This window comes from Camelus dromedarius, chromosome 9, assembly GCF_036321535.1.
Source record: "Camelus dromedarius isolate mCamDro1 chromosome 9, mCamDro1.pat, whole genome shotgun sequence".
NCBI classification, from domain to species: Eukaryota; Metazoa; Chordata; class Mammalia; order Artiodactyla; family Camelidae; genus Camelus; species Camelus dromedarius.
Window position 1 is genome coordinate 37,574,274 of NC_087444.1, and position 24,977 is coordinate 37,599,250.

The 24,977-nt window shown below is 49.4% G+C and overlaps 1 protein-coding gene across 2 annotated transcripts in view; it reads right to left on the bottom strand.

Moving 5' to 3' along the window:
- Positions 1–478: 478 nt before the first annotated feature.
- Positions 479–24,977, bottom strand: part of BEAN1 (brain expressed associated with NEDD4 1) — a 33,747-nt gene continuing 9,248 nt past the window's right edge. Inside the window, exons 3-5 of one of the 2 annotated variants that reach the window (XM_064489098.1) lie at positions 6,170–6,430; positions 3,746–3,896; positions 479–2,749 (exon numbers count right to left, since the gene is read on the bottom strand). In XM_064489098.1, coding sequence (XP_064345168.1) covers positions 2,410–2,749; positions 3,746–3,896; positions 6,170–6,430 — 752 coding nt within the window. In that variant the 3' untranslated portion in view covers positions 479–2,409. Of the gene's footprint in view, positions 2,750–3,745; positions 3,897–6,169; positions 6,434–24,977 lie in introns of both variants that reach the window. The other variant, XM_031458328.2, reaches the window with a different exon arrangement.

Here is a 24,977-nt window from a genome sequence, read left to right on the forward strand (position 1 = left end):
ATTTGCCGTGAACAGTGGTGGCAGACAGACAGCAGGTGGCAGTGTGGGCTTGGAGCGGGGCTGGTAGTTACAGACTGGGTCCTGGGGACAGGGGCTGTACCTTGATCAACAAGCAAAGCCAAGGTCTTACGGAATGCACAGACAGGAAGAGAATTCTGCAGAGAGGGAGAAAACAATTCATTTCAGTCTCATTACGCCCTCCCCCTTCCCCTGCTTCCTGGTAGTCAAAGACGTTAGGGTAAGGAGAGCCAACTGCTGTCAAAGTGAGATGTGCAATCCTTGGTGTTACTGGAGTCAAGTCCTGAAGTTTATGGCCCATCCTGGTGACAGTTACCCTGGCCAAGTCTTGGAAAAATGATGCCATGTTTCAGGGAGGTTAAAAAAATTAACTCGTGTAAGTCACTGACTACCCAAATATCTGTGTCAACAGGAAAATGACAAGGCTTCAATGGCTGCTAATTTTGAGAGAAATAACCTATTTTCAGTTTGCTGCCATTTACTGCTTCTTTTCCTTGCAAGTTTCAGATGGCGCCAACCCCACCTTGCGCTCCTTGATCATGTTACTTCTTGCAACATTTTTTATTGATATATTTATTTTGAACACAGAAAAGATACATCGTTGCTTATTTAGCGCTTAATCCAGGAACAAGAAAAGCTGTTCAGCTCTGTCCTTCAAAGACTGATGAGCACAAGGGGATTTTTATCTTTTTTCCCCTCGGTACTCTTTAGGACTGCAGAAGCTGGATGTGTTTCTTAAAAGAATCTCATCCCTGGAGTGCTTTTTAAAGGCTATACAGTACAACAGACAGACTTTTTTTTTTTTTTTTTTTTTGCCTAGAAAACAGTATACCACAAAGGTGGACAGAACTGCTTGTAAACAAGGTCCCTCCCCTGCATGGAGTCAGGGGCTCCAGGATGCTACAGAACCTCTGGGTGGACTCCTTTCAGTTCTGTACCAGAAGAAATTCTATTTCTACAGAAAATAAAACTCACGATTGCCTTCCTTGCCACCCCTCTTCTTAAGAAAGGAATTACTAAATTGTCTTAGCCCTTTGTTAGAGGAATTGAAATGTTGGGGAAAGACTGGTTGGGGGTTGCTGCTGTTTAAGGAGCGGGTAGGGAGGGAGGCAGGCGGGATTTGAGGACTCTGACGCTGGTGATGCTGTCGGAGACTTTCTTCACAGACGCATGGCTGCCACCCTCTGGCCCACTGGGTCTTCAGGAATCAGCTCTGTTACCTGCATGGTCTCTGATGGAAATTGCTAGGATTCAGTGGCCAAGAATATGAGCCTCTCTACAACCAGGCCCACATATCCCCTTCTGCGGTACCCCTGGCAGCGAGGCCGAGATGTAGCCACTTTTCCTCTCGTAGTGGCACAGTGGGGCCCACATCCACTTTATCTCATCCCTGCAAACACCATAGAGGGCAGGGCCAGAACATGCTGGCTTACGATTCCCAACTACGAGCCACCACGCAGGAGGACAGTACTGGGGGCTGGCTCCAGCCCATTCAAGCTTAGGCCATAATGGTTGTCTGGGCACGTACTTAGTGAGGGGTCGCTCCTCAGCCTCACAGCCATACCCAGGCAGCTGTCCATCTTCTTTGAAGACCCTCAGTCCCGGGCAGTGGGTGGACTGACACAGGCACAGGTGTAACCCACCACCAAGAGTGCTGTCCTTCACGGCAGCTCAGGTGATGAGAGAGCTCCGCTAGCACCACCAGACTGAGGGCACTGGGACAGGAAGCGGGCAAGGCGGGCTGTGAGGGCCTCCAGGTTGTGCCTGAGCCCCCAGACCCATGTCCCTCACCCTGTAAATGGCAGGGTGGTGATGTTGTGGCTCTTCTGCCCTAGAATTGAGAGATAGGTACGGCATAGAGCGGAACCTTACTGAGGCCTGTCCCACCAACCAGGAGGACCCGCTGCCCTGGGTGGGGGCAGGGCAGGCGGCTGACCTGGGGTGGTCGAGCAGCTTCTGGAGGCAGAATCAGAATTTGGACACAGCCTGCCAGGGGAGGGCAGGGGAAAACAGGCCTTGGGGGAGGGCAGAGCAAGCCCTGGTCCCTTCTCTGCCTCTGCTCCCAGCATTGTCTACAGAGGCATCGCTGACAGGCTGGGGAGGAGACTGGAGGTTGGAGGCTTCATTTTTAATGAAACCTTCGCAGATGCGGGTGTGTAAACGTGAGGGTCCTGTGTGTGTGCACATGTCTGCACATGTATGGGGCATGTCCAGATGTGAGTGTTCGCATGGGTGTGTCAGTGTGTGCGTGTGTCCAAGTTGTGTGTATATGTGTGCATGTGGGGCTGCCATGTGTGCATATCTGTGTGTGTGTGTGCACGTGTGCCTTCCTGTGTGCCTGAAAAGATGTGGCTCAGCCCTGAGGGACCAGCAGGACCTGGCCTGGGTCACTCACATAACCCTCTCTGGGCCGGAGGCTGGGGCCTGGGTTGGGGCCGGGGAGCCCTGGGAGCTCCTTGGCCCTGGTTCTGGTCCCGGCAGCAGCAGCAGGCTCGCTGGGGGGCTGGCCCCACACACGGCCTCGTAAGGGGGCAGTGTGTCCATGGAGACCGTGCGGAGGCCATTCTGGCCCTGTGGCCTCTGCGCCTGCTGGTGTCGCCCGGGGCTGTGGCCGCCGCCCGCGTCCAGGGTGCCGTCCAGCGTGGGGCAGGAGTCGGTCAGTGAGTAGGGGGGCGGGGCATCCGTGGGGACGTACAGCTGAGTGGCCCCCGGCCCCACACACTCATCGTAACTGCAAGAGAAGAGGCTCCCTCAGGGCCCTGTGCAAACGGGCTCTAGCAGCGGGTATAGGAGTCTCCCCTGAGGGCTGGGGCCTATCACAGTGACAGGTTGCCAGGCCTCTGTCACATGGACTCCAACGAAATCCCTCTGCTCCCTGGGGAGGGGCACCCCAGAATCACTGGGACCTGGATTCTGGTCCTGACTCAGCCTCAGTGTTCTGTGTGAACCTGAGTGAGTAAGTCACCCAACTCTGGGTCTCAGATCTCTCAGAACAATAGTAGCCACTGCTGCAGGGCCCCGAGCATGGGTGGTGCTGGTGGGCCAGCCTCAGGCTGCCTGACAATCCCTGATCTCAAGTCTCCCCAAAGTGGTCCTTCCAGTGTTTGGGAGGAGTCCCTCTGAGTTCGTAGCTGCAGGGCACAAAAACACACACCCACTGGGAAAGTTCATCTCTCCCAGGACTCTTGAGGGTGGGGGATAAAGGGTAAGGGGTGATGGGGAGGATGGGGCTGTTTGTGGGGCCCAAGAGGTCTCCTGGTGGGGAAGTGATAGAGACCCGGAATCCTCTTTTCAGGTACTAACTGCTAGGTGATGTGCCGAAAGGTGGCTGGCAGGACAGGACACAAAGGTTCCCCAGAGAAGAATCCCCCAATGGGAGAGGGTCACATAATGGCCACAAGTACAGTTTGGACACAGTGATGCCTGTCCTAGGGGACATGATTTGGGCTTTGGGGGTTCATACTAAGGGGCTAGCCCTCTACCCTACCTCTTTACCCAGACTGAAGGAGCTGAACTTTTTCTTCCTTTTCGAGTGTTTCAGGGTGACATCTGCTGAGTCACGCACCACCTCACTGGGACCTGTTTGGTCAGGAGGGGGTGAGATGGCTGCGCCCACTGAGCAGATGTTTTCTGTATTCATACCATGTTGCTGTTTCCCATGGGGGCTGAGGGCTCCTGCCCTGAGCTCCACCCTCACGGTCCCTCCTGCCCCATGTGGTCTCCTTACCCTGGTGGAGAATCCGGGTACAGCTCTCGGAGCACCATGGCATCCACGTCCCCATCAGAGCTGAGGTCCAAGGGTGGAGGCCAGTCATCAGCAGGGCTGCAGGCGTAGCGCATCCTGCGGCTCGAGCGGCTGTATGTGTGCCCTTCAGACACTGCAGGGAACAGATACTCAGCCTGGGCCTCGGGACAATGCCAGGGAGGGTCCTAATGGGTCTAGCTGAGGCCACTGAGATTCTGTTCTCTCCAGCTTCCCATCCTGCCCCTCACCAAGCACAGCTGCTTTCATTCCTCGGCGACAGCCCCAGAAGACAAGTGTCAGTGCTCTGCTGGGCATAGGAGTCACGGGAAGAAGCAGAGTTGGCCCTGCCCTGGGCAGGGGAGGGGGTTCCCAGGTTGGTGGGCAGTGTGCTCTAGGGACAGCCTGGTAGCGGGCAGTGTGTCTTGAGCTTTGATAGATATGGTACTGGGATTGTAGGAACAGAGACAGGCCTGACCAAGCCAGGAGGTCAGGGAGGACTTCCCGGAAGAAGGACTCCCAGAACAGAATCTTATCTAGGAATTAGCCAGGGGGAAAGGGGAAGGCCTGGCAGAGGGAACAGAACAGCTTGAGCCATGCGGAAGATGAGAATGAAGAGTATGGCATGGACAGGAAGCCTTGAGCTGTGGAGAAGGGCTGCAGCACAAAAAATGGGGAGGAAGCATCAGGAATGAAGACTGCAGACGTGTCTGTGGTCAGGCCCCCTGGTCCCTCCCCTGGCCACACACTATTCCCTTTGGGTATCCTGGGGAGAAAATGGGCTTCTGGGATGAATTCTGGTGACTCCATATGCTGCATTTTCTTCTGTCTTCCCTCCCACCCCCGCCCCAACATAGTAGCACATCAAAGCCTCTGAAAAGTCCTACAGCACAGTTACATGTGCTTGTGCAGCATTTGGCCCCATGATCTTATTTTCTTAGACTTGGTAACACTGCTTAGGAAACGCTCATGGAGCACAATCTTCTCATTCCACAGCTGAGGTTCAGAGAGGTTCAGTGACTTGCCAGAGGCCACACAGCAAATTATTGGTAGGGCCCAAGGGTGGTTGAATGTCCTGCCTCCTCTCTGTAAGCTCTCCACCTCCCAGTTTCTGACAGGTCGAGTAGAGGCTGGGGGAGCTGCGAAGATGGGCTGAGACAGGAGATCTCCCCAACCTTGCTACCCTCAATAGGCTTGCAGGTGGCTCCTCCCCTCAGAGGGCAGGGCCTAACATCTGTCTCAGGTGGTGCTCATGACCTTTGAGGTCAGCAGTGTGTGGCCCTCCCCGTTCTACAAAGCAGCTGAGGCTCAGGGTCACATGCCTGGTAGACTGTGGGGCTGGAATTCATGCACAGTCTGTACAACCCCAAAGACTGCTCTTTCCGCTCCCCAGATCTCTTCTTCCCACTCTTGACACAACAGTGAGTGGAAAAATCTGGATACAGAACTCTATCTGCAGGTTTAATCCCAGGGTTCTCTATGGACATCGAGAAAGCTCTTGAAAAAATCTTCCAAACACATTAACAGTGACTCTGTCTGGCTGACAGGATCAAAACCCTTATTTGCTTCTTTATATTTTGGCCAGATGAATGCTACTGGGATGGGTCAGCCCAAGAATTAGCCACCATCTCTGTGCAAGGGTAATTCCCATAATTGGGAAACTCTCAAATCAGTTCTGTTCAGACTTTGCAGGCTCTCTGGGGATAGATTCATTCACTCATCATTCATTCCATCCATTCATCCATTCACTTATTCATATACCCACTCATTGCTTCCAACCCTCCAACCTATCCATCCCTCTCCCCTCCTATCTATCCTTCTATCTATCTTTCCATCCATCCATCCATCCACCTATCCCATCTATACATCCACTTATACAACCCACCCAATCTACCCCCATCTATTCATTCATCCTTCTATGTACTCATTTAGCCATCCATCCCCCATCCCACCCACTCAACCATCTCTCTATCCATCCAATGATCCATTCACTCACTCATACCACCCAAATCCCCCACTTAATCTCCCCACTTATCCATCTCCTCATCTGCCTACCGGTCTATCTGCCCATCCCCCTCACCCTTCCCTCTCTCCATCCATCCCTCCATCCAGGCACCAAATGGACCAGAGATCAGTACAGCCTGGACCAACAGTGGCCAGGGCTGAATAGTAGTACCATACCCTCCCTTTGACCTTCTGCCTCACCCTTGGCAGACAACTAGGCTCCTTATGCTGCTAAGAACATTGTGGTAAGCACCTCTGAGTTCTTCCTGATCATTCAAGACCTCTAGCATGCCTTCCCCGTCCACCCTGCCCCAGTCATGTCAGAGCCACCACCTCCCTGATGCCTCCTGGGTTACAGTCACAATGGGAGAGGAGTCCTGGGGCCCGAGGTCGGGGGCAGCTCACCATAGCCCTGCTCGTACTCTCGATGGCGGCGGCGGCGGCGGCGATGGTGGTGGTGGTGGTGGCGGCGATGGTGGTGGCGGTGCCGCTGGAGCCGGGCTTGCCTGTCCCTGCGGATGCTGCCCACGATGATGGTGATGCAGGAGAGGATGATGACCACACCTATGACTGCACTTGCCACCAGCACGGGAGACACGAGCAGATGGCTGTGCTCTGAGCTCTCTGAGAACGTGGGGTAGAAGTAGCTGGTGCGGTTGTATCGAGCTACTGTGGACAGAGAGAGGACGCTGAGCTGGGGCACAGACACTGCTGGTCCCATCTCTGGACAGCCATAGGGTTCGGGGGCAAGCACTCCTGGGCCCTGTTCTGAAAGGGGTCCTCCCAGAGCCCATGTCCCAGTCCCTCTTTTGCATCTGTCGCATATGATCATGCATGGTTTCCAGGTCTCCTGCTTGATGGCTGTCTGTGTCCTCAAGCTCGGCACTGGGCCTGGTCACACCAAAGGTGCCAAAGGCATGTAGTGAGTGAGTGGCTCCAGCCTTGAGACCAGATGAGGAAATGGCAGGGAGGCCCTGAGCTGCCTCAGGAGAAGGAGTCTCTGTCTTGGGTGGTGATCGAGCCGAGTTTGGATGGCCACCTCCCTGGGTAGCAGTAGGAGGACTCTTTCCCCAAGTGAGGGCCTAGACTTATGCAAATCAGAAGCTGGACACTCAGCTGTGATCACCCCACCCCTCCCTTCCCATTCCTTCTCCGCACCATCTCCAAAAGCCTCTCCCACACTTAGACAACAGAGGGACAAGCAGGTGAAGAACAAACTTGAGGCCTTTGCCCGAGCTATGAACATGCCCTTCAGCAGCTCTGGCCATGCTGGTGGCCCTTCAGACGACTGGCCTTCATCAGGAGGGGCTGGCCTGGAGGCACATCTGGGCCAGAATGTCATCCTAGCCTGAGCTCCAAGCCTTTGCTTGCTGAAGTTCACTGTAAGCTGCTCCCTTGCAGGTGCATTCACTGGGGAGAGGGAGCTGCCCTTGGCTTTGCCTGGGCATGCATGCTTCCTGACTCTCTGATGTGAGAATGCCAGGGTAGATAGGTTTCCGGGATTCTTTGAGGGCCAAACACAGACTGCTGTTTTCAGAGAGCTACTACGTGTGGGGCTAAATGCTAAGAGCTCACTTCATCCTTGAAGCTATGCTCATACAGTTCTTCCCATTTTATAGGTGAGGATACTGAGGCTCAAAATATGAAATGACTCATCCACAGTCATATAGCCAGTATATGGCTAAGCCTGGCCTTCTCTGGACTGTGGTTTCTCCACTAAATCATGAGGAACTGGAAAAGAAGCTCTCTAATGTGTACCAGTAACAGCGCAAAAAGGGGGAAGAGGAAGTAGAGTTATATAGGAGAAGCTAGAGCGACTTAATTCTCATTGGAATTAAGGTAGTATAAATACAAAGTAGACTGTGATATGCTTAGATGTATATAGTGGGTCCTAATGCTACTGTGGACAGAGAGAGGGGACACTGAGCTGGGGCACAGACGCTGCCACTAAGGAAATGACAGACAGGAAGAGTGAAAATATCATTAAAGGAATTCAAATCTTATAGCAGAAAATATTCATTTATAGAAAAAAGGAGAAATAGAGGACAGAAAAGACAAGAGACGTATGGAAGACAAAAAGTAAAATGGCAGATGTAAATCCAAATATACCAATAACATTAAATGCAAATTGATTTGACAAGCCAATCAAAAGGCAGAGATTAAAAAACAAGATCCAACTATATACTGTCGATAGGAACCTCACTTGGGAATCAAAGATACAAGTAAGTTGAAAGGATGGGGAAAGATGTACTATACAAATAGCAACCTTGAAGCTGGAGTGGCTATACTAATACTGGAAAAAACAGACTTTAAAACAAACAAAAAAATGTCATTAAAGATGATAGGGACATTTTATAATGAATGATAAAAGGGTCAGCCCATCAGGAAGTTATAACAATTATAGACATATGTGCACCTAAGAATAAATTCGTGGAGCACAGGCTGACAAATGGAAGGGAGAAATAGATAATACAACAATAATAGTTGGAGACTTCTATACCCACTTTCAACAAATTATAGAATTTGTTTCTTCTCTGCTTTTTGACTGGGTGTAACCACTTGAGTTTTGATGAAGTGCCAGTGTTTCCTCTTTATTCTCTTGGCTGTCAGCCACCCTAAGCTAAAGTTCCCGTTTTTCTTCAAGACCCACAGATGAAAGGTGACAAAGTGAGGTTCTCCTCTGTTTCTTTCTCCCAGGCAAGAGGATCAGTTTAAATTGTCTGACTTGACCTCATCTTTGGAAAAATCTAATCTTTGGCCAGGTGAACATATAGCATGCTGGCTACCATTTCCTAAGACTATGCCAATGGCAGACATTACTAATTGACAATCATTTTCTTCCTGTTTGGCCCAGGAGGCGGCCTCAGCATGCTTTTCAACACAGCACGTCACACAGTGATTACACCTGGTCATGAAATGAAGCTTTTGGCCATTACTCATCTAGTGTGACCACAGTCCACCATGCTGTGACTTCTGAGCCAATGATCAGGCTTTGCCTTGGACTAGATCTGAGCTAGTGGTCACTCTGCTACCATATTCTCTCTAATAAAGTACAAGCCAGCTGGCCATCCAACCAATGTCATCCTCTTCCTCTCTACCATGTGGCCTCTCACCTTTGAAGTCAGTGGCAGGACTTGGGAACATCAGAGACATCAGCCTTCCTTGGGGAAGGCAGGAGTGTAGGGGGTCCACACTGCTGTCCTGGCTCTGGACTGCCCCGTTCAGGATGTCCCAGCTGCTGCAATGATTTAATGATTTGGGACACACTGGTCACCCCACAATCCCAGGTAGATGTGCTACCAGAAAGCTGGCCATGGCAAGGCTGCAGGTGCCCAGAATGAAAACCTAGGGTTGGGTATGTGTGTGTGCACCTCCCCTGCTCAGCATGCAGAACCTGCTGCTCAGGTGCCAGTCCTGTAAGGTAACCTTGAAGATGCCCCTCCCTCCACCTGCTTCAGCAACAAATGAGACCCTCATCCTCCTGGCAGCACCAGGCTCATTGCCAGCCAGGTGCTGGCAGACGGAGCCAGTTAGCGCAGGCATTCACCTGCATGGCTGGTTGGGACATCGATCTTCCAGTCACTGTGACCAGTAGAGATAGGCGCTGCTTTAAATTATGAGGGAACCTCTTGCAATTTCCAAACGCAGGGCCCATTTCATCAACAAGATAAATATGACTGCGGACAAATAACACAATGCTAGCCCCCCTACTCACCCCTCTGCCTCCATGTCAAGCTGCACCAGCTGTGGCAAGGAAAGGGGATGAGGCAAGCTTTGCCTCTATCCAAGACTTTCTTTCCAAGCAGATTCTACCAAGGTCCCCATGATCAGGAGGAAATTGTACCTCAAAATACCAGCTCTTCCCAGAGATGTGGCCCTCCCTCCATATACCAGCATGGTTAGTATTTTCATGCACTGTATTATCTCATTTGATTTTAATGATGGCCCTGATGAGATCCTCAATTAACAGGTGGAGAAAATGAGCCTCAGAGAATCAGAGAGGTTGAGTAACACGCCCAATGTCACACAGCCCACAAAGAGGGACCTGAGTAGGCAGCCAAGGTGCCATGCTCTTAGCTAAGATGCTCTGTGGCTACCGGGCACTGTGCGCTGGAGCTCATGTTTTGGGGATCTTGCTAAAGTAAAAATTTCCTCTCCCTAAAACGATGCTTTGCTTCTTCTGGGCCACTTTGTATGCAGTCAAAGTAGGCAATAACCTATGTATTATTCAGGGTGAAGGTATATCAACAGCTGAACATTGCTGAGTTTTGAGGAGGCTGGCAGGAGCTAGACCATGAGGGGTCTAGGAGGTCAAATTAAGAGGCTGTCCTTTATCCCAGCAGCAAAGAGGAGACATGGAGGGATGTGGTCAGTGTTTTAGGAGCGCCCTCTGGCGGCAGAACGGGCGCAGGGTCGGAGGCGGGGACCAGTAAGGAGGCTGCTGCGAGGGTCCACCTGAGCGCGAAGCGTGCGGCGGGGAGGAAGCCGAGGCCCAGGGCTTCCGAACTAGGTGCAGCTAAGCCCTGAGCGGGGCTCAGGTGAAAGCACTTGAAACGCAGATACCGCTGCAGAGAGTTCCTCCTGTGCTCTAAGTTGGCGTCCTCTGAGCAGGCTCCAGAGACAGCCCTGCTGCCATCCCTGCTCTGCAGATGGGGTCCCAAGGCCCTCTTCAGGGCTGGGATGGTGCCTGGGTCCGTGGGCCACTGCCGTACAGGGCGGAAGCCATCTCTCGTGCCTCCAGACTTCTGGCCCAGGGCTGGGACCAGGAGCCACAGGTGAGTCAGATGCCCCCACCCCCCCATGCCTCCGGCCGAGGTTTGGGGTCTGGCCCTTGCTTCAGATGCTTTTGTCATCCTCATTTACAAATGAGGACACCGAAGCTCCCTGAGCTGAAGTTGGGCGCCTGGTTTTGTGGCAGAGCTGGGATTTGAACCCAGGTGTGTCTGATGAATCATGAAATAGTGGCACATAGCAGGGGACAAGAGCAAGATCCAGTGGAGGTAGAACTGGGTGCTGTTCCTGGTTCTACCACTCACTCACTCTGTGACCTTGGGCGTGTCCCCTGTCCTCTCTGGACCTGCTCGCTATCTATCTAAAGAGACACTTATTCTTGAACTGTTCTCCCTGCAGGGTGGGTGATTGGGTCTGAGAGGGGTGTGGAGGAGGCGGGAGGCAGGTGAGCACAATGCGAGGAGGCAAGGCAGTTCCGGCCTGTGTCCGGGGATGAGGTCGGCGCTGGCTGCAGTCTGGGACACGTGGGGAACATGCAGGGCAGGAAGATTGAGGCAGACGGTCATTACTGAGTCCTTGCTGAGTGTAGCGTGTGGGCAGCTCCACAGCCACTCTTTCTGGGTACAGGAAAACACTCTGCAGCCTGAAGCCCTCGGAGCACTAACAAAGGAAGGCACTGAGACACGGGAGGTGCTGGGCCAACATCTTTAGACCTCCAGTCTTGCCCATGGGGGCCCAAGACTGAGATCTGACTGACGGTTCCAGTCACAAAAATTTCTGAAGACATTTGCAATGGGTCCAGTTCCCTGGCAAGCCTGGCCTCAGCAGAGCACTTATTCCTCCAGTGCTGAAGCCACCAGGGTGAGGCCCTGTGAAGTCACTGGAGGGAATCTGGGAAACAGGATTGAGGTACCATCTTCCCTTGCTCACCAATGGCCAGTCCCAGCCTCCCAGCAGGGATGTGGAGAGGGGCTGGGGAGGGGACATGGCAGGGTAGGCCCACTTGCTTGGGCACTTCTGGGACTCCTCCTCTTTTTTTGGGGGCAACCTTTCAGCCCACTTGCTGATCTCCATCCTCTGGTCACCAGGAGACTGTGATGGAGAGACGTCAGTGCTGGGGGCAGGTCAGGGACATCCACCCTGAGGGGGCTGGGACTTGAAGGATGAACCAGCAGAACAAGATCAGGGGAGGGAGGAAGGGGCAAGGGCAGGAGCACAGAAGGGTGAGGTCCCAACAGAGCTCAGGAAAGGAGGTGCGCCTGGCGTGAGGCTGTGCTGTGTCACCTGAACACTGGAATTACGGGGATGAGGAAGAGGCTGCTTGGTGTTCAGGATTCTTCTCATAATGGGAATGTATCTCTGCGAAAGGTCAGCTAATGTCATGTCAAGGCCCTGACACCTTTTATACCATCTGTGGCATGAAGCGGGGGTGCAGATTATAGTGGAAAGGAAGTTATCCACCTGTTAATCAATCCTCCATAAATTCACTCAACCACCCAATCATCCACCCTCCCATGTATTTATCTGCCTAGGCATCTACTCAGCATCCCCTTGATCATCTATCCATCCATCCATCCATCCAACCAACCATATATTCAATCATCCATCCATCTATCCATCCATCCATCCACTCACCAGTACTCACTAAGTGCTTGTTCTATGCCTGGACAAATGCTAGGCACTAGGAACATGTATGTGAATCAGACTAAAATGAACCTCAAAAACTGTAGAAAGCAAGAAGTCCTGCACAGGTGCCCCAGTGCCAAGAGGGAAAGTCTTGGTGCATCACGGAGCCCCCTGCTCTCACTTCATGCAGAGTAGCTCGGCTTTCCTCTGTTTTACGTATCTGAGTTAACAGGAGTTGCTTCGCTGCCAAGTAGATTTTCAGCCACCACATTAAAATATAACTGGAAAATATAAATGACCACCTACAGGCCTTTCATGATTCTATAAATGTAAGATGAAAGTGATTTATTCCACAATTAAGCTAGTCTGCCACTTAAATAAACTCGCCAGAGTTAACTCACTTGTGCCTCTACGTTTCCAGACTCCATAAGTTTACCATCTTGTCATCATTTCACTAAGGTTTTAACTCTGGTTTGGTGAACAATTTATTTGTTGGCTGGAAAACTCACTGAAACAGTGTCACAAACCACTTTTCCCTATTGCAGAGGGAACGGTGAGCTGGCTGACATTACAGAACCAAGCTATGGCAGAGTTAGACTTCCTACCTGAACCCACACCAAACTCATTTTCTTGTTAGAATCATCACTGACCCCAACCTCATTTTCTCTCCTCTTCTGTCACCACCTCGAGCTGCTTCTGAGGCTTTTTTCCACAGAGAAGACAGATTTTATAACACTGGCAGTCACTGTGCCTGCCTGATGAGCAGGAAATAGTGGAACTGTGTTGAGGAGCACATATAGGTGGGGGCAGGGGGCTGGCCCAGCCCACCCGTCAGCTAGGGATTACCTGCCGCATCCCAGCTCACATTATGAGACTCGAAATCACAGCTTGGAAAAATGACCATTTACTACAACATAGACTTTCCAGGAAGTTCGTGAATAACTGATATATAAAGTATTAAACTCATAAATATTGCAAATTATCATCAGCTATCCCACCATAAGCTGGACCAGCCTAGAGGTGTGTTCTTGGACCACAGTGGCTGAGCCCCCTTCCCAAGTACTGTCTTCCTTGAGTTTTGCTTTGGCCTTTTGCTTCTGTGGGTTCTGATACTGGGCACATTAGGGGTGATGAGAATTTGTCCTCTGCTCCACAGAGGTCCCCTCAACTCTCAGAATTTATAGGGGCATACAGGAAACAGCACGATGGGCAGTGTATTAAAAATAATATATCATAAGTAGAAAGGACTTATTCCAGGAATGCAAGAATGGTTGAAGACCAGGAAATCTATTAACATAACATGTCACTTCAGTAGGTAGGATGAAAAAAACTGATAGAATAGGCAAAAATAGATACTTCTTGGCCATGATAAATTATCATGATCTCAGCTGACTGAGAACATCACACTGAACAGTGGAGCTTTGGAAGTTTCTCAGCACGTGGTTCATGGAATGTGGATTTATATAAACATTGTGGAGTATTTGGGGACAAGCCCTGGACACCTCCGCCCCCAAGATTGCTTTGCAGCCTTGAGCTGAGCCAAACCAGCCCCGGTCCTAAGGGCTTTTGTTCCCCAATATTCAGTATCCTGAGAAGGTGAGTGGTCCTAGTGTCCTCTGGGAGAAGGGTCACGCCACTGCCAGTGCTGACATGCATCTTGTCCCAGGATCTGGCTGAGAAAGACACAGACAGTCCTGGATTCAAATCCTGTCCCTGTCCCTTGCAGGCGGTGCCCTCTGAGCACCTGTTACTTCATCTGCAAAGTGAGACAGCAGTCTCTTTGAACTAATCATAGCACACTACCTAGCAGGATGCTTGGCACACAGTAGGTGCTCAGTGTATGGTAATTAAACCTTAAACTCTCAACCCCCCCCCCCAAAAAACACCACCCCCTAGACATAGTTCTAAATGTGAAAGGCAAAACAGTAAAGCTTCAAGAGGAAAAGACTGTGGAATATCTTCATGACCTTGGATTTCTTAAGCAGGAGACAAAGGCACTAAGCATGAAAAACTTGTTAAATTGGACTATATTAAAATAAAACTCTTTGGTGGGAGTTTGGGCTTTGAGGTGGGTAGGGGCATTGGAACTGCACAGGGACTGAGATATGAACAGGGTCAAGGGGAAGGTTTGGAAAAAGTTTGGAAAGACTTTCTAAATCATTTGCAACCTGCCCCAGGACTCCAGAGAATGCTTCTCAGGGAGTCTGTGCAGGTGCCTGGAACCAGCTAATAGATCCTGAGACACAGAAGGGTCCTTCTTCACATCCTTATGAAATCCTCCATTTTTGCACAATTTGCTGTTTGCCTCTAAAAGGTTTGTTCTTTGCAGGATTCCCAAGAGAGTAGCTGCACCATCGGTTACTGCCGGTCAATGTGAAACAGTGTGAACTGAGCATAATACGTCTTGTGATGATACAGGAAAATGAAAATGGACACCTAGGCCTCATGTTCAACAAGGAGGCCTCACACAGCCTTTCTTCAAGTAAGTGATAAGTAACAAGCCCCACAGGATTGATTCCTTTTCCGTTCGCAACACATGAGTCTTAGCAGCAGCTGACAGGAAATGTGCGCTGTCCACCCGGGCTGTCTTTGGATGATGACTCACCTTACTAGTGCCTTTGGTACCTCTGATTCCCTATGTCTCAGTGTTAGTGACACTTTAGTACGTCTAAGCCTGCAAGGCTTTTTTTGCCGTGGAAGTATAGTTCTTGGTTACCATATTCAACTTACAAACAGACCCTCTTGCAGTTTTTAGAATGTGTTTTTTGCAGTTTACTCTAAATCAAAGCCAATGGTGAACAGAGGGACAATGCTGTGTGCGTCTTTCTCCTCTTGTGTGTTTCATCGGCTTCCTGTCCCCATGGCTTCTGTCATAAGACAAAGGTGTATAGCAGGGCCTTTCATTCTTGTGCATGTAAAAATAAATCCCACTGCAGGAGAAATGCTGGCTGGGCTGGGATTGAGCAGAAACTGATTTTAAAATGATAGGTAAACGTTTGTTAAGCCAGACACTGATCTTCAGTCACTGTGGTGCTTACACCATTTAGTTCAGTGTTTTTATTTAGCCCTCAATATAGTATCTATTTTCAAAGAATTTAAGGAACACAAGTTGAGTTATAAATTCCATACTGTCTGGGAATTTGAGAGGCATGTTGTTTTAGATAGCTGGATTTTACGCTTGGTAGATACACCAGCATGCTAGTCTATTGCTCAGGTGATTGATCATCCTTCTCCCTCACAAGGATGACGGGGGGCACCTGCCATGGTGCTATGATTCTTACTGTTTAGGGAGTGCTGGTGACACACTGTGCATGTATAGTAGCCACATGTACTTCAGTAGTCCTCAAACTGTTGGGATCATTGTCAATATTTTAGTGTTGGAAGCACTTTATTATCTTGAAAAAAATAAGAGATTTTTAAAAAGTTTAAATTACTTCATGAAGTCTTTTAAATTTCATTTAACCTGAAACCTAAAATTTCAATAATAGACAAAAACTCTTTAACAAGGCTGCCATCCAACTTCAAAGGTGCCCATCTCAGCTTTTACGTTTGTAAGTTTATTCTTTGAAGTGCAGCAATAGAATCCTCTGTTCCTAAGGAGCACAAGAGGGTATCCTCTAACTGTGTGTTCTGCGTCATTTTATTTTCTGTAAATTTTGAAATTAAATATGCATAAAGTAAATAATTATATATATAAATTAATAAATGCTTTGTATGTAAAAATTAAGAATATCTGTTAATCCAAAGACACAATTATGATAGTCAAAAAGCAATCTACAAAGAGGGAGATTTTTGCAATAATATATCCAAAATATATAAAGAACTCCTAGAAATCAATAATAAAAAGATCCAATAGAAAAGTGGGCAAAAGGCTTAAACAATCGCTTCACAAAAGAGGAATATCTAAAGTGCTAAATACATTGTATTTAATCATCAGAGAAATTCAAATGAAAACCACAAAGTGATATCTCCACACAGAATGGCTAAAATAAAAAAATTCAGACAATATCAAGTGTTGGTGAGGATACAGGGCAACCAGAACTCTCATATATTGATGGTAGGAATGTGGATTGGTATAGCCACTCTGGAAAACCATTTAACCGTAGCTGTTAAAGCCCAACATATGTATACCCTGGGTGGAATCCATTCTTCAACAGAAGTGCATTAACATGTTCACCAAAAGCCATGTACTAGAACAGTGCTATCGAATATGGTAGCCACTAGCCACATGTAGCTACTTTAATTAAAATTAAATTAAATCAAAATTCAGTTTCTCAAAATTGAAGATGACTCAAAGAATGGAAAGATATCCCATGCTCCTGGATTGAAAGAATCAATGTTATAAAAATGACCATATTACTACACATAAAGCAATCTACAGATTTAATGCCATCTGTATCAAAATACCCAGGGTATTTTTCACAGAACTACAACAAATAATCCTAAAATTTATATAGACCCACAAAAGACCCTGAATTGCCAGAGCAATCCTGAGAAAAAAGAACAAAGCTTGAGGTACAACCCTCCCAATCTTCAGACTATACTACAAAGCTACAGTAATCAAAACAGAATGGTATTGGCACAAAAACAGACACATAGATCAATGGAACAGAATAGAGAGCCCAGAAATAAACTCACACACCTATGGTCAATTAATTTACAACTAAGGAGGCAAGACTATACAATGGAGAAAAGATAGTTTCTTCAACAAGTGGTGCTAGAAAACTGGACAGTCATGTGTAAAACAATGAGATTAGAACATTTCCTCACACCGTATTAAAAAAAAGAACTTTAAAAAGGTTTAAAGATCTAAATGTAAGACATGAATGAAACCATAAAACTCCTGTAAAAGAACATAGGCAGAACACTCTTGGACATAAATCGTAGTAATATTTTCTTGGATCAGTCTCCTAAAGCAAAAGAAATAAAAGTAAAAATAAACAAATGAGACCTAATTAAACTTAAAAGCTTTTGCACAGCAGCAGAAACCATCAACAAAATGAAAAAAAAAAAACCAACCTACAGAATAGGAGAAAATATTTTCAAATGATGCAACTGACAAAGGCATTAATATCCAAAATATACAAACAGCTCATCAAACTCAGTATTAAAAAAAACAAATCCAATAAAAAATGGGCAGAAGATGTGAATAGACATTTTTCTGAAGAAGACATACAGATGGCTAACAGGCACATGAAGATTCTTAATATTGCTAATTATCAGAGAAATGCAAATCAAAACCACAATGAGGTATCACCTCACACCTGTCAGAATGGCTGTCATCAAAAAAAAAAATGACAAATAACAAATGTTGGAGAGGATGTGGAGAAAAGGGAACCCATGTACACTATTGGTGGGAATGTAAATTAGTACAGGCACTATGGAAAACAGTACAGCGGTTCCTTAAAAAAGTAAAAATAGAACTACCAAATGATATAAGAATTCCGCTCCTGGGAATATATCCAGAAAAAAAAGAAAACACTAATTTGAAAAGAATTCTGCACCCCAGTGTTCAGAGCAGCACTATTTATAATAGCCAAGATACGGAAGAAATCCAAGTGTCCATCAACAGGTGACTGGATACAGAAGATGTGGTATATATACTAGAATGTTCACTATTATTTCATAGCCCCAAACTGAAGCTGACTCAAAATGTCCATTAAAGTGGAATAGATAAGTTATCTGTGGTAAATTCACACAATGGATTACTATATAGTGATGAGAATAAATTATCTACAATTGTATGCAATACTATGGTTGACTCTTAGAATACATTGTTGAGCAAAGGAGCCAGACACAAAAGAAAGCATACTGAATGATTCCACACATATAAAGGTCAAAAACAGGCAAAACTAATTTATGGTGACAGAAGTCAAGACAATGGTTGACCTGGTCATGGTGTAGTGAGTGGAAAAGTATATGGCAGGAGTTCTATGGAGGAGTTTCTTGACCTGGGTGTGTTCAGTTTGCAAAGAATCATTGAACTGTAAGCTGATGATTAGTGTACCTTTTGTATGTGTGTTATATATAGTGGTAGGTGGACAAACCAGATTTCCCCCAAAAAACATAGAAGAAGGAAGGGGGAGGAGGAGGAGGAGGAGGAGGAGGACGAGGAGGAGGAGGAGGACGAGGAGGAGGAGGAGGAGGAGGAGTATAATTGGTTTAGGGGTGGACATGTGACTAAATTCTGGACAATAAGACAGGGTAGTGTGCTAGGGGACTTCTGGGAAAAGTCGTGTCACTGCCTGGCTTGACGGCGCCATCGTGCAATGCAGAAAATGTTGGAGCAGGAAGATGGAAAGAACCTGGGTCCTCAGTGACATCCACCCCGAGAACCCTAAAGCTGCTCCATCCCAGGACTTCCCTCCCTATGTGGAAATAACACATGTCGTCATTGTTAAGAAAAAAAAAAAGAAGAAGATATCACTTGGGTCACAGTTTTACTTTCAAAAGAGGGCTGTTATTTCTCTGCATCTTCACTGAGAACAGGGCTGCAGGATCCATGCAGAAAGAACACTGTATGTAGAGTCAGGCTGGGAGTATCAAAGTTTCAGCCACAAACATTGTGGGCAACCTGGTCCAGTCCTCAATCTGCATCTCAGTTTGTGCATCTCTGGCATGAGGCAGTTGGGGTAGAGTCCCAGGGTAAGCCCCATAGGGTCAACAGATGATCTCTTACATCCAATCTACATGGTAGGGTGAACCCATTTCCTTGAGTTGTCCCATCATATGCCCATGATGGGGTCTGGTGAAAGGCTGGCATCTGATGAGAGCCTGTCAGATGAAGGGCAGTCAAGTGTGCCCACTGCCTCTCAACACCAACCTGGGGCTGGCTGGGAAGGGAGAAGACGTGATTTCCCCTTGGAACAGTCTTGGGCGGACCCTACAGGGAAGACTGAGTGAGTTCTGCAGCTTTCACTGTAGGATTCAAGAGCCAGAGGAGAAAGATAAAACAAACCCTTACCGAGCATCTATGGGCTCACCCAACTCTCACAGTCACCCTGGAAACTGGGTCTCATGGTCCCATTTCATAACTGAATAACCAGAGGCTTGCGTGACTTAAATACATGTGCTCCAATGGTTTTTGAACCTGGGTCTTTGAGCTCTCATTGTTTTTAGTGCATTAGGCTACATCCACCCTAGTCCCTACTCTTAGCCCCATTCCTAGAGAAGACAAGTATCCAGTGGCTGAAGGGCCTGGGGGATGGGCAGAGGAAAGCTCTGGAATGATTTTCTCAAGCAAAGTCTGGAGGTCACCTACAGACATAGGTCCAGGTGGAGTCAGGTGGGAGGAGGAAGCAGCCCCTAGAAGCTAATGGTGTGGGGACTCATGGAGGACATGATGCTTTAAATGCAGAGAGAAGCAAATAGAGGGAACTCTGGGAGGTGAAATATATAAAGCTCCCAGGGGGTCTAGCATGCCCCGTGCCCTGGGCTTGGAAACGGAAGCACTGCTTTTGAATCCTTTCTCCTCCTCCAGTGGCCCCTGGGTCTCATGTGACTTCTCTTGGGGCCTCTCTCTCCTGTCTGGGAAGCATGCACCACTTCCATGGTGAGGTCACAGAGGACAACTAGCTTTTCCTAATCGCCCTGGGTACGGTTCCAGGCTGAGCTGGGTTTCAGGGTAGCTAATCTAGGGTAACCCTTGGCAGAGAAATGACAATGTCCTCCCATATTCCTGTTTGCAGGTAAAGCCTCCCCAGTGTACTTGGCTTTGGGACATTGTGGGTGACAACTCCAAGGACCACGCTTTCCTTGGCATGATTTCTAGACACAGAAACCATTTTGCCCTCCACCAACCAAAGGCTCGGTCTCTAGAGCTTTCCCTTTCCCATGCTCCCTGACTATGGCAGAATAGGCTGGAGGGAGACAAGAGGGAGTCAAGGAGGCTAATTAGGAGGCTAGGACAGTGGTTCAGGTGATGACAATGGAGTCCTTAGTTCAAGGAGTTAGCAGTGGAGGTGGATGGGGTCAGATTTGAAAGTGAAACTGTTAGGATTTTCGGATTAATTGGCTAGGGGGTTGATGAGAAGGAGAACAGTAAAAACTGACCAAGTTTGGACATTGAGAACATGGAAGGACTGAGATACCACTTACTGAGACGGGGAGGAGGATGAGCAAGTTGGGTGAGGGACTATGAGTCAAGATTTGAAGTTTTGACATGTTCCATTGGAGATGCTCTGTAGACACTGGGTGGACATCTAAGTGGAGATACGGGGTGGACAGTTGGATATATGAGTCTGGAGTTCAGGGAGAGTCTGGAGCTGGAGATGTAAATTTGGGGACTGTCAGTGTATGGAAGATGCTCAGTGCCATAAGGTGGATGAGATCAGCCAGGGAGCCCAGGGGACGGGGAAATGCAAAAGCTGCCACCTGGGAGTGCTCTGCGAAAGTTGGGGTTACTGCTACTGTTTTTATTACTCCATTAAGTGCTCAAGCTGAGGGTGATTCCCACTTGCCAGGGACTCCTATATAAAATGATTGTGCATTTAAAACTGAGCTTAGCTACCAGCTGCTGAGGACTCACTACAGGCAGACTCTGCTAGACAAGAGAACTCTGAGTTGGGGGTGGACTTTCCATTCAAAGTTTTGGGGTGAAGGAGCAGACTTGACCCCTTCCTTGTCCTTTTGTCCAGCTGTAGCTGAACTAAAGTTGAGCCTTTGAAAGGCTCACCTAGGGTGATTCCCTGGCCCCACCATTTTCCAGTGGTGTCACCTAGACTAGTTTCTTCACGTCTTTGAGCGTCAGATTCCTCGAGCATGGAAGGGGCACCCTGACCCCTCCTGTGCAGAGTGGCTTCAAGGAAGCAAGGAGGCCATGTAAAGAAAGAGCATAGGCCTTGTAAGCTCTCTACCTGTGATATCTCATTTGATCCTCACAGCAACCCTCTGAGGTGGACAATCTTATCAACCTCCATTTGACAAATGAGGAAACTGAGGCTCAGAGAGAAATGACTAGCCAAGGTTACTCCTTCTATTCCCTGGCTCACTCCGACATCAGTCCTCAGGAGGGAATGGACAAGGGTTTCATTTCACAGGCCACTGATCACTGGGGAGTGCATGCATGCATTTAGAGGGAGTCTGAGCTCGCATCCAGACTCAGTAGGAAGGAGAACTGCACTTGATTAGCAAAGTCTGCTCTGGGCACAGAAGTGGTAAATGGTGAGGTGTGTCCCATCATTTGCCCTCCTAGCTCTCAAGTCCTTCCTTCTGTTGACAGTGAAGTCTCTGCACAGGTAACAGTTACAATGAGCAGAAAACAGTAGTATTAAGTCCAAACCTCAAATTCATCTCCAAAGTCTTCTCCCCTCCATTTTCCCCACTCTATCACCAGAGACTTGGGTAATATTAAGCTCTATACAGAGAGCATGGACAAAAGGACAAGACTTTCAAGTTTCTTGAGTATCTTCTCAGTGCCTGGCACCAAGCTGTATTGTCCTTATGGCACATCAAATCTGGGCATCAAACCAAAAGTCTCTTTTGACTATTTTCCATTTTATAAATGAGCAGGTAGAGGGTTCTAGATGTTAAGGAGCTTGCTCCAGATCACACAGCTGGTAAGTGTCAGTGCCAGGTTGTACCTGAACCCAAGCACTGTCTACCATATCACACTGGCTCTGAGGGAGACCCAGGCCCACCCAGAGGCTTTTCCAGGCTGTGATTCCTTCCAGCCTGTGGGCAGCCTGTAAGCGTAGCAGAGACAAGCCCCACCTGACTTCCCTGTGGATCAGTGGCTTCTATCTTCCACCCTCCTTCCTGCTTGGCTGCAGTCTCTGTCCTGGGGCCCCAGAGCCCCTCTTTCCCCAGGTCTGTCCCCAGAGGCCACCTTTGCCTCACAGGGAGTTCTGTGGAGCTGCCATGTGCTGGGGGCAAAGAAGAGGTTGTGAAGCATCTGTTCTTGGAGTAGATCCGTTCTGGGTCCAGGGGATCCTGGGCCGCCCTGGCCAGCTGGGGCCAGCTGGAGAAGGCTCCCACACCTCCAGCCTCTCTGGGGAGCCAGGCTGGTCCTCCTCCTCCTCATTCAGTGCTTAGGGCTGAAAATGGCTCACAGGCCTGGCACTTGCAGGCAGGAGACCCAATTTCCTTCCCTCCCTCGTGGCCAAAACCCTCAGGGTTAGCCTCCCCTGAACTCTTGAACTCTGACTCCTAGATCTGGCTCTTGCTTGGGAAATTTTGGAGCTTGTTTTTCCCTTTGGGGGGCTTTTTTCCTCTGTGCTCTTCTCAGTGGGCAGAGGGTAGGGGTGTGGAATCCCAAACAGGAACAAGCTGTGGCTCCTATCCTATTTTCCAGGTTTTAATGGGTTTTGGCATCTTTACATGTACTGAGAAAAATAATTTTGTGAGCAAAGAAAGTTAAAGCAATTCCCTGTTAGGTATCTAAATTCACTGAGCAGGAAAGGAGGTGCTAAGAAAAGAGGGCTTGTGTCCGTGGCAGGGCCCTCCTGGGACATCCAGGTTAGTCCGCAGTGCTCCCAGGTCAGGTGGATCCAGACGTCTGCGTCCCTTTCAGAACCTGCATGAGGGCCTCCGGTCTACGAGCCCAGGAGGCCACCCACAAGGCATCTGCTTCACCTCGATTTGCTCACTTGTCTGTTTGTTCCATGAACATCTACCAAGGCAGCGATTTTCAGGTTGGGTCTGAGGAGCCCGGATTGGGGGAAGTCAGGATGGAGATCTGTTGACCCAATTTGGAAACCCCAGGGTCTTCTTGGGCAGTTGGCGGTGATGGCCATGTTGGAGGTGAACTGAGGGTCACTCACAGATTTCTGGCCTGAGGACTGAGTTGATGGAGGTGCTCTAAATTAAGACGGCAAAATCAAGCAAAGCTGGCGTGGAGGGGAAGACGAGGAGTTCAGTTTGGCACAGGCTGTATTTGAGTAGTAGAGGTGGGGGCCGCCCAGGGGAGATGGGCAGCAGAAGGCAGAGGAAGGACTCGGAAGCCCAGGTAGAAACCGGGGTGGGAGAGAGTGTGTGTGGAAGCTGCTGGCCTAGAGGCTGCGGCCGAAAACAGGGTGAGGAGGAGAAGGCCTGGAGCATTCCTGCGAGAAGGCCAGGGGAGGGCCTGGAGCTCTGGGGGCCCCAGCATCCCAGAGCAGGGGTGGGAAGAATCCAGCTTCCCCCATGGCCAAAGGAGCCCATGAATGGATGGTCAGAGCCCAGATGGCCAGAGGGGCTGGAGGAGAACCCAAGGGCTCTGAGTCAGGAGCCAGACGGAGGCGTCACAAAGAAAGTTGATGTGACCACCAGGGTCAGAGGCGGTGAGAACTGGAAACTCTGAGATGGACCTGGTGACACAGACATCGATGGCGGGGGTGTAGGAGCCAGACTGAAGCAGACTAGGGGTGCTGAAAGAGGGGACTATGAGCACTTCTTAAACAAGTTCAGAGAAAAGGGAAGGAGTCTGACTGGACAACATGAGGAGAAGAATCCGGCAGAAAAGGAGAGAAATGATGGAGGAGGGGAGGGCCTGGGCAACCCTATGGGACCTGGCCTGCCACTGCCTGGGACCCCTTCTCCAAAGGAAATTGGAATAGACCCCAGCCTGTAGATGGAAGCAGAGCTGCTCTGGCTGAAGCTGGGTGGTGGGGGGCCCGGGTTCTGCTCACCTGGGCTCCCCCACCCTCCAGAAAGCCTACCTCAGGGCAGTCTTGAGTTCTTGGGACCCACTGGCCTCAGATGACCCCTTTGCTTTAGCAGTGAGGACAAGCTGGCCAAAGCTGTGGGGAAAATCTGGTGGCAGCATTAGGAGCTTCTCCCCTCTCTGGCCCCACTGCCTCTAGCGCCTGGTCTACAGTGCCTGACTCTGCATTTATTCCCTCAACAAACATTTATGGAGTGCCTACTGCATGCCAGTCGCCAGGCTTGTGGGAGGAGAGGGAATTCAGAAATGTGCAGGAACTGCTTCTGAACAGCCCAGAATACAGACAACCACACCCTGAAGTCCTCAGGAGGCGGATGCCCAGAGCCCAGTCCTGGGGTGATGGCCTCTACTCATGCAGACAAGCAGGACTCCAAAGGGCCTAGCTTGACCCAGAAGGTTCTGGAAAGCCCTTTGCACTCAGCAGCCCCAGCCTTCTCCACTGCCAGCTGCTCCTGGGGGTGAGGACACAGCCACCAGCCCTTCGTGGGACAGTGTCCCTGGGCTCCGACCCGCTCTAATGGCTGCCTTCTCACCTGCCTGGGGCTTGGGCTCTGAAACCCCAATTATGCCACAGCAGCAGCCACGGTGACAACAGTAACAATAATTTACTGAGCAGAAACTATCAGAAATTTTACAGCTCCTGACCTATGCCCTCCTCGGTACCCACGGTAACCAGTAACCAGCCTGGGTCTCCCCACCCCCGAGTACTGCTCCCTGCACAGTGAGCCCCACTGCCACCCTGCTCCCTGGGCATGCCTGCTGATGAGTGCTCCCGGACTGGGACATGCCAGCTCCCCTACCCCACAGCAGCCCCCTGATGTTCAAAGATTTGACAATCAGGGTTTTGACTATTTGGAAGAGAGGCCCCCAACTCCAAGATGCGGGATATGTAACCAGTGGTACAAATCTCAGCAGACACTGGTGAGTTGGGGTGAGGCAGTAGCCAGAGTGAGTGTGGGCAGGGAGATGACTAGATAAAGGGGGGCTAGGGTGGGGTCCTGATTTCACACAGATGCACACTCCCAACTCACCAAGGAGAAGGGATGGGAGGTTATGCGTGTCTTCCCAAATTGCAGCAAGGCATGGTGGTTTTGTGGGGGACTTGGGACATCATGGGAGGAAGCAGGCGGCCACCAGGGGGAGAGGTGAAGGGGACTCTGGGGTAAGGTGGCAGCATGAGTCAGTGAAGGCAGGGCTGGTGATGACTAGAGGAGT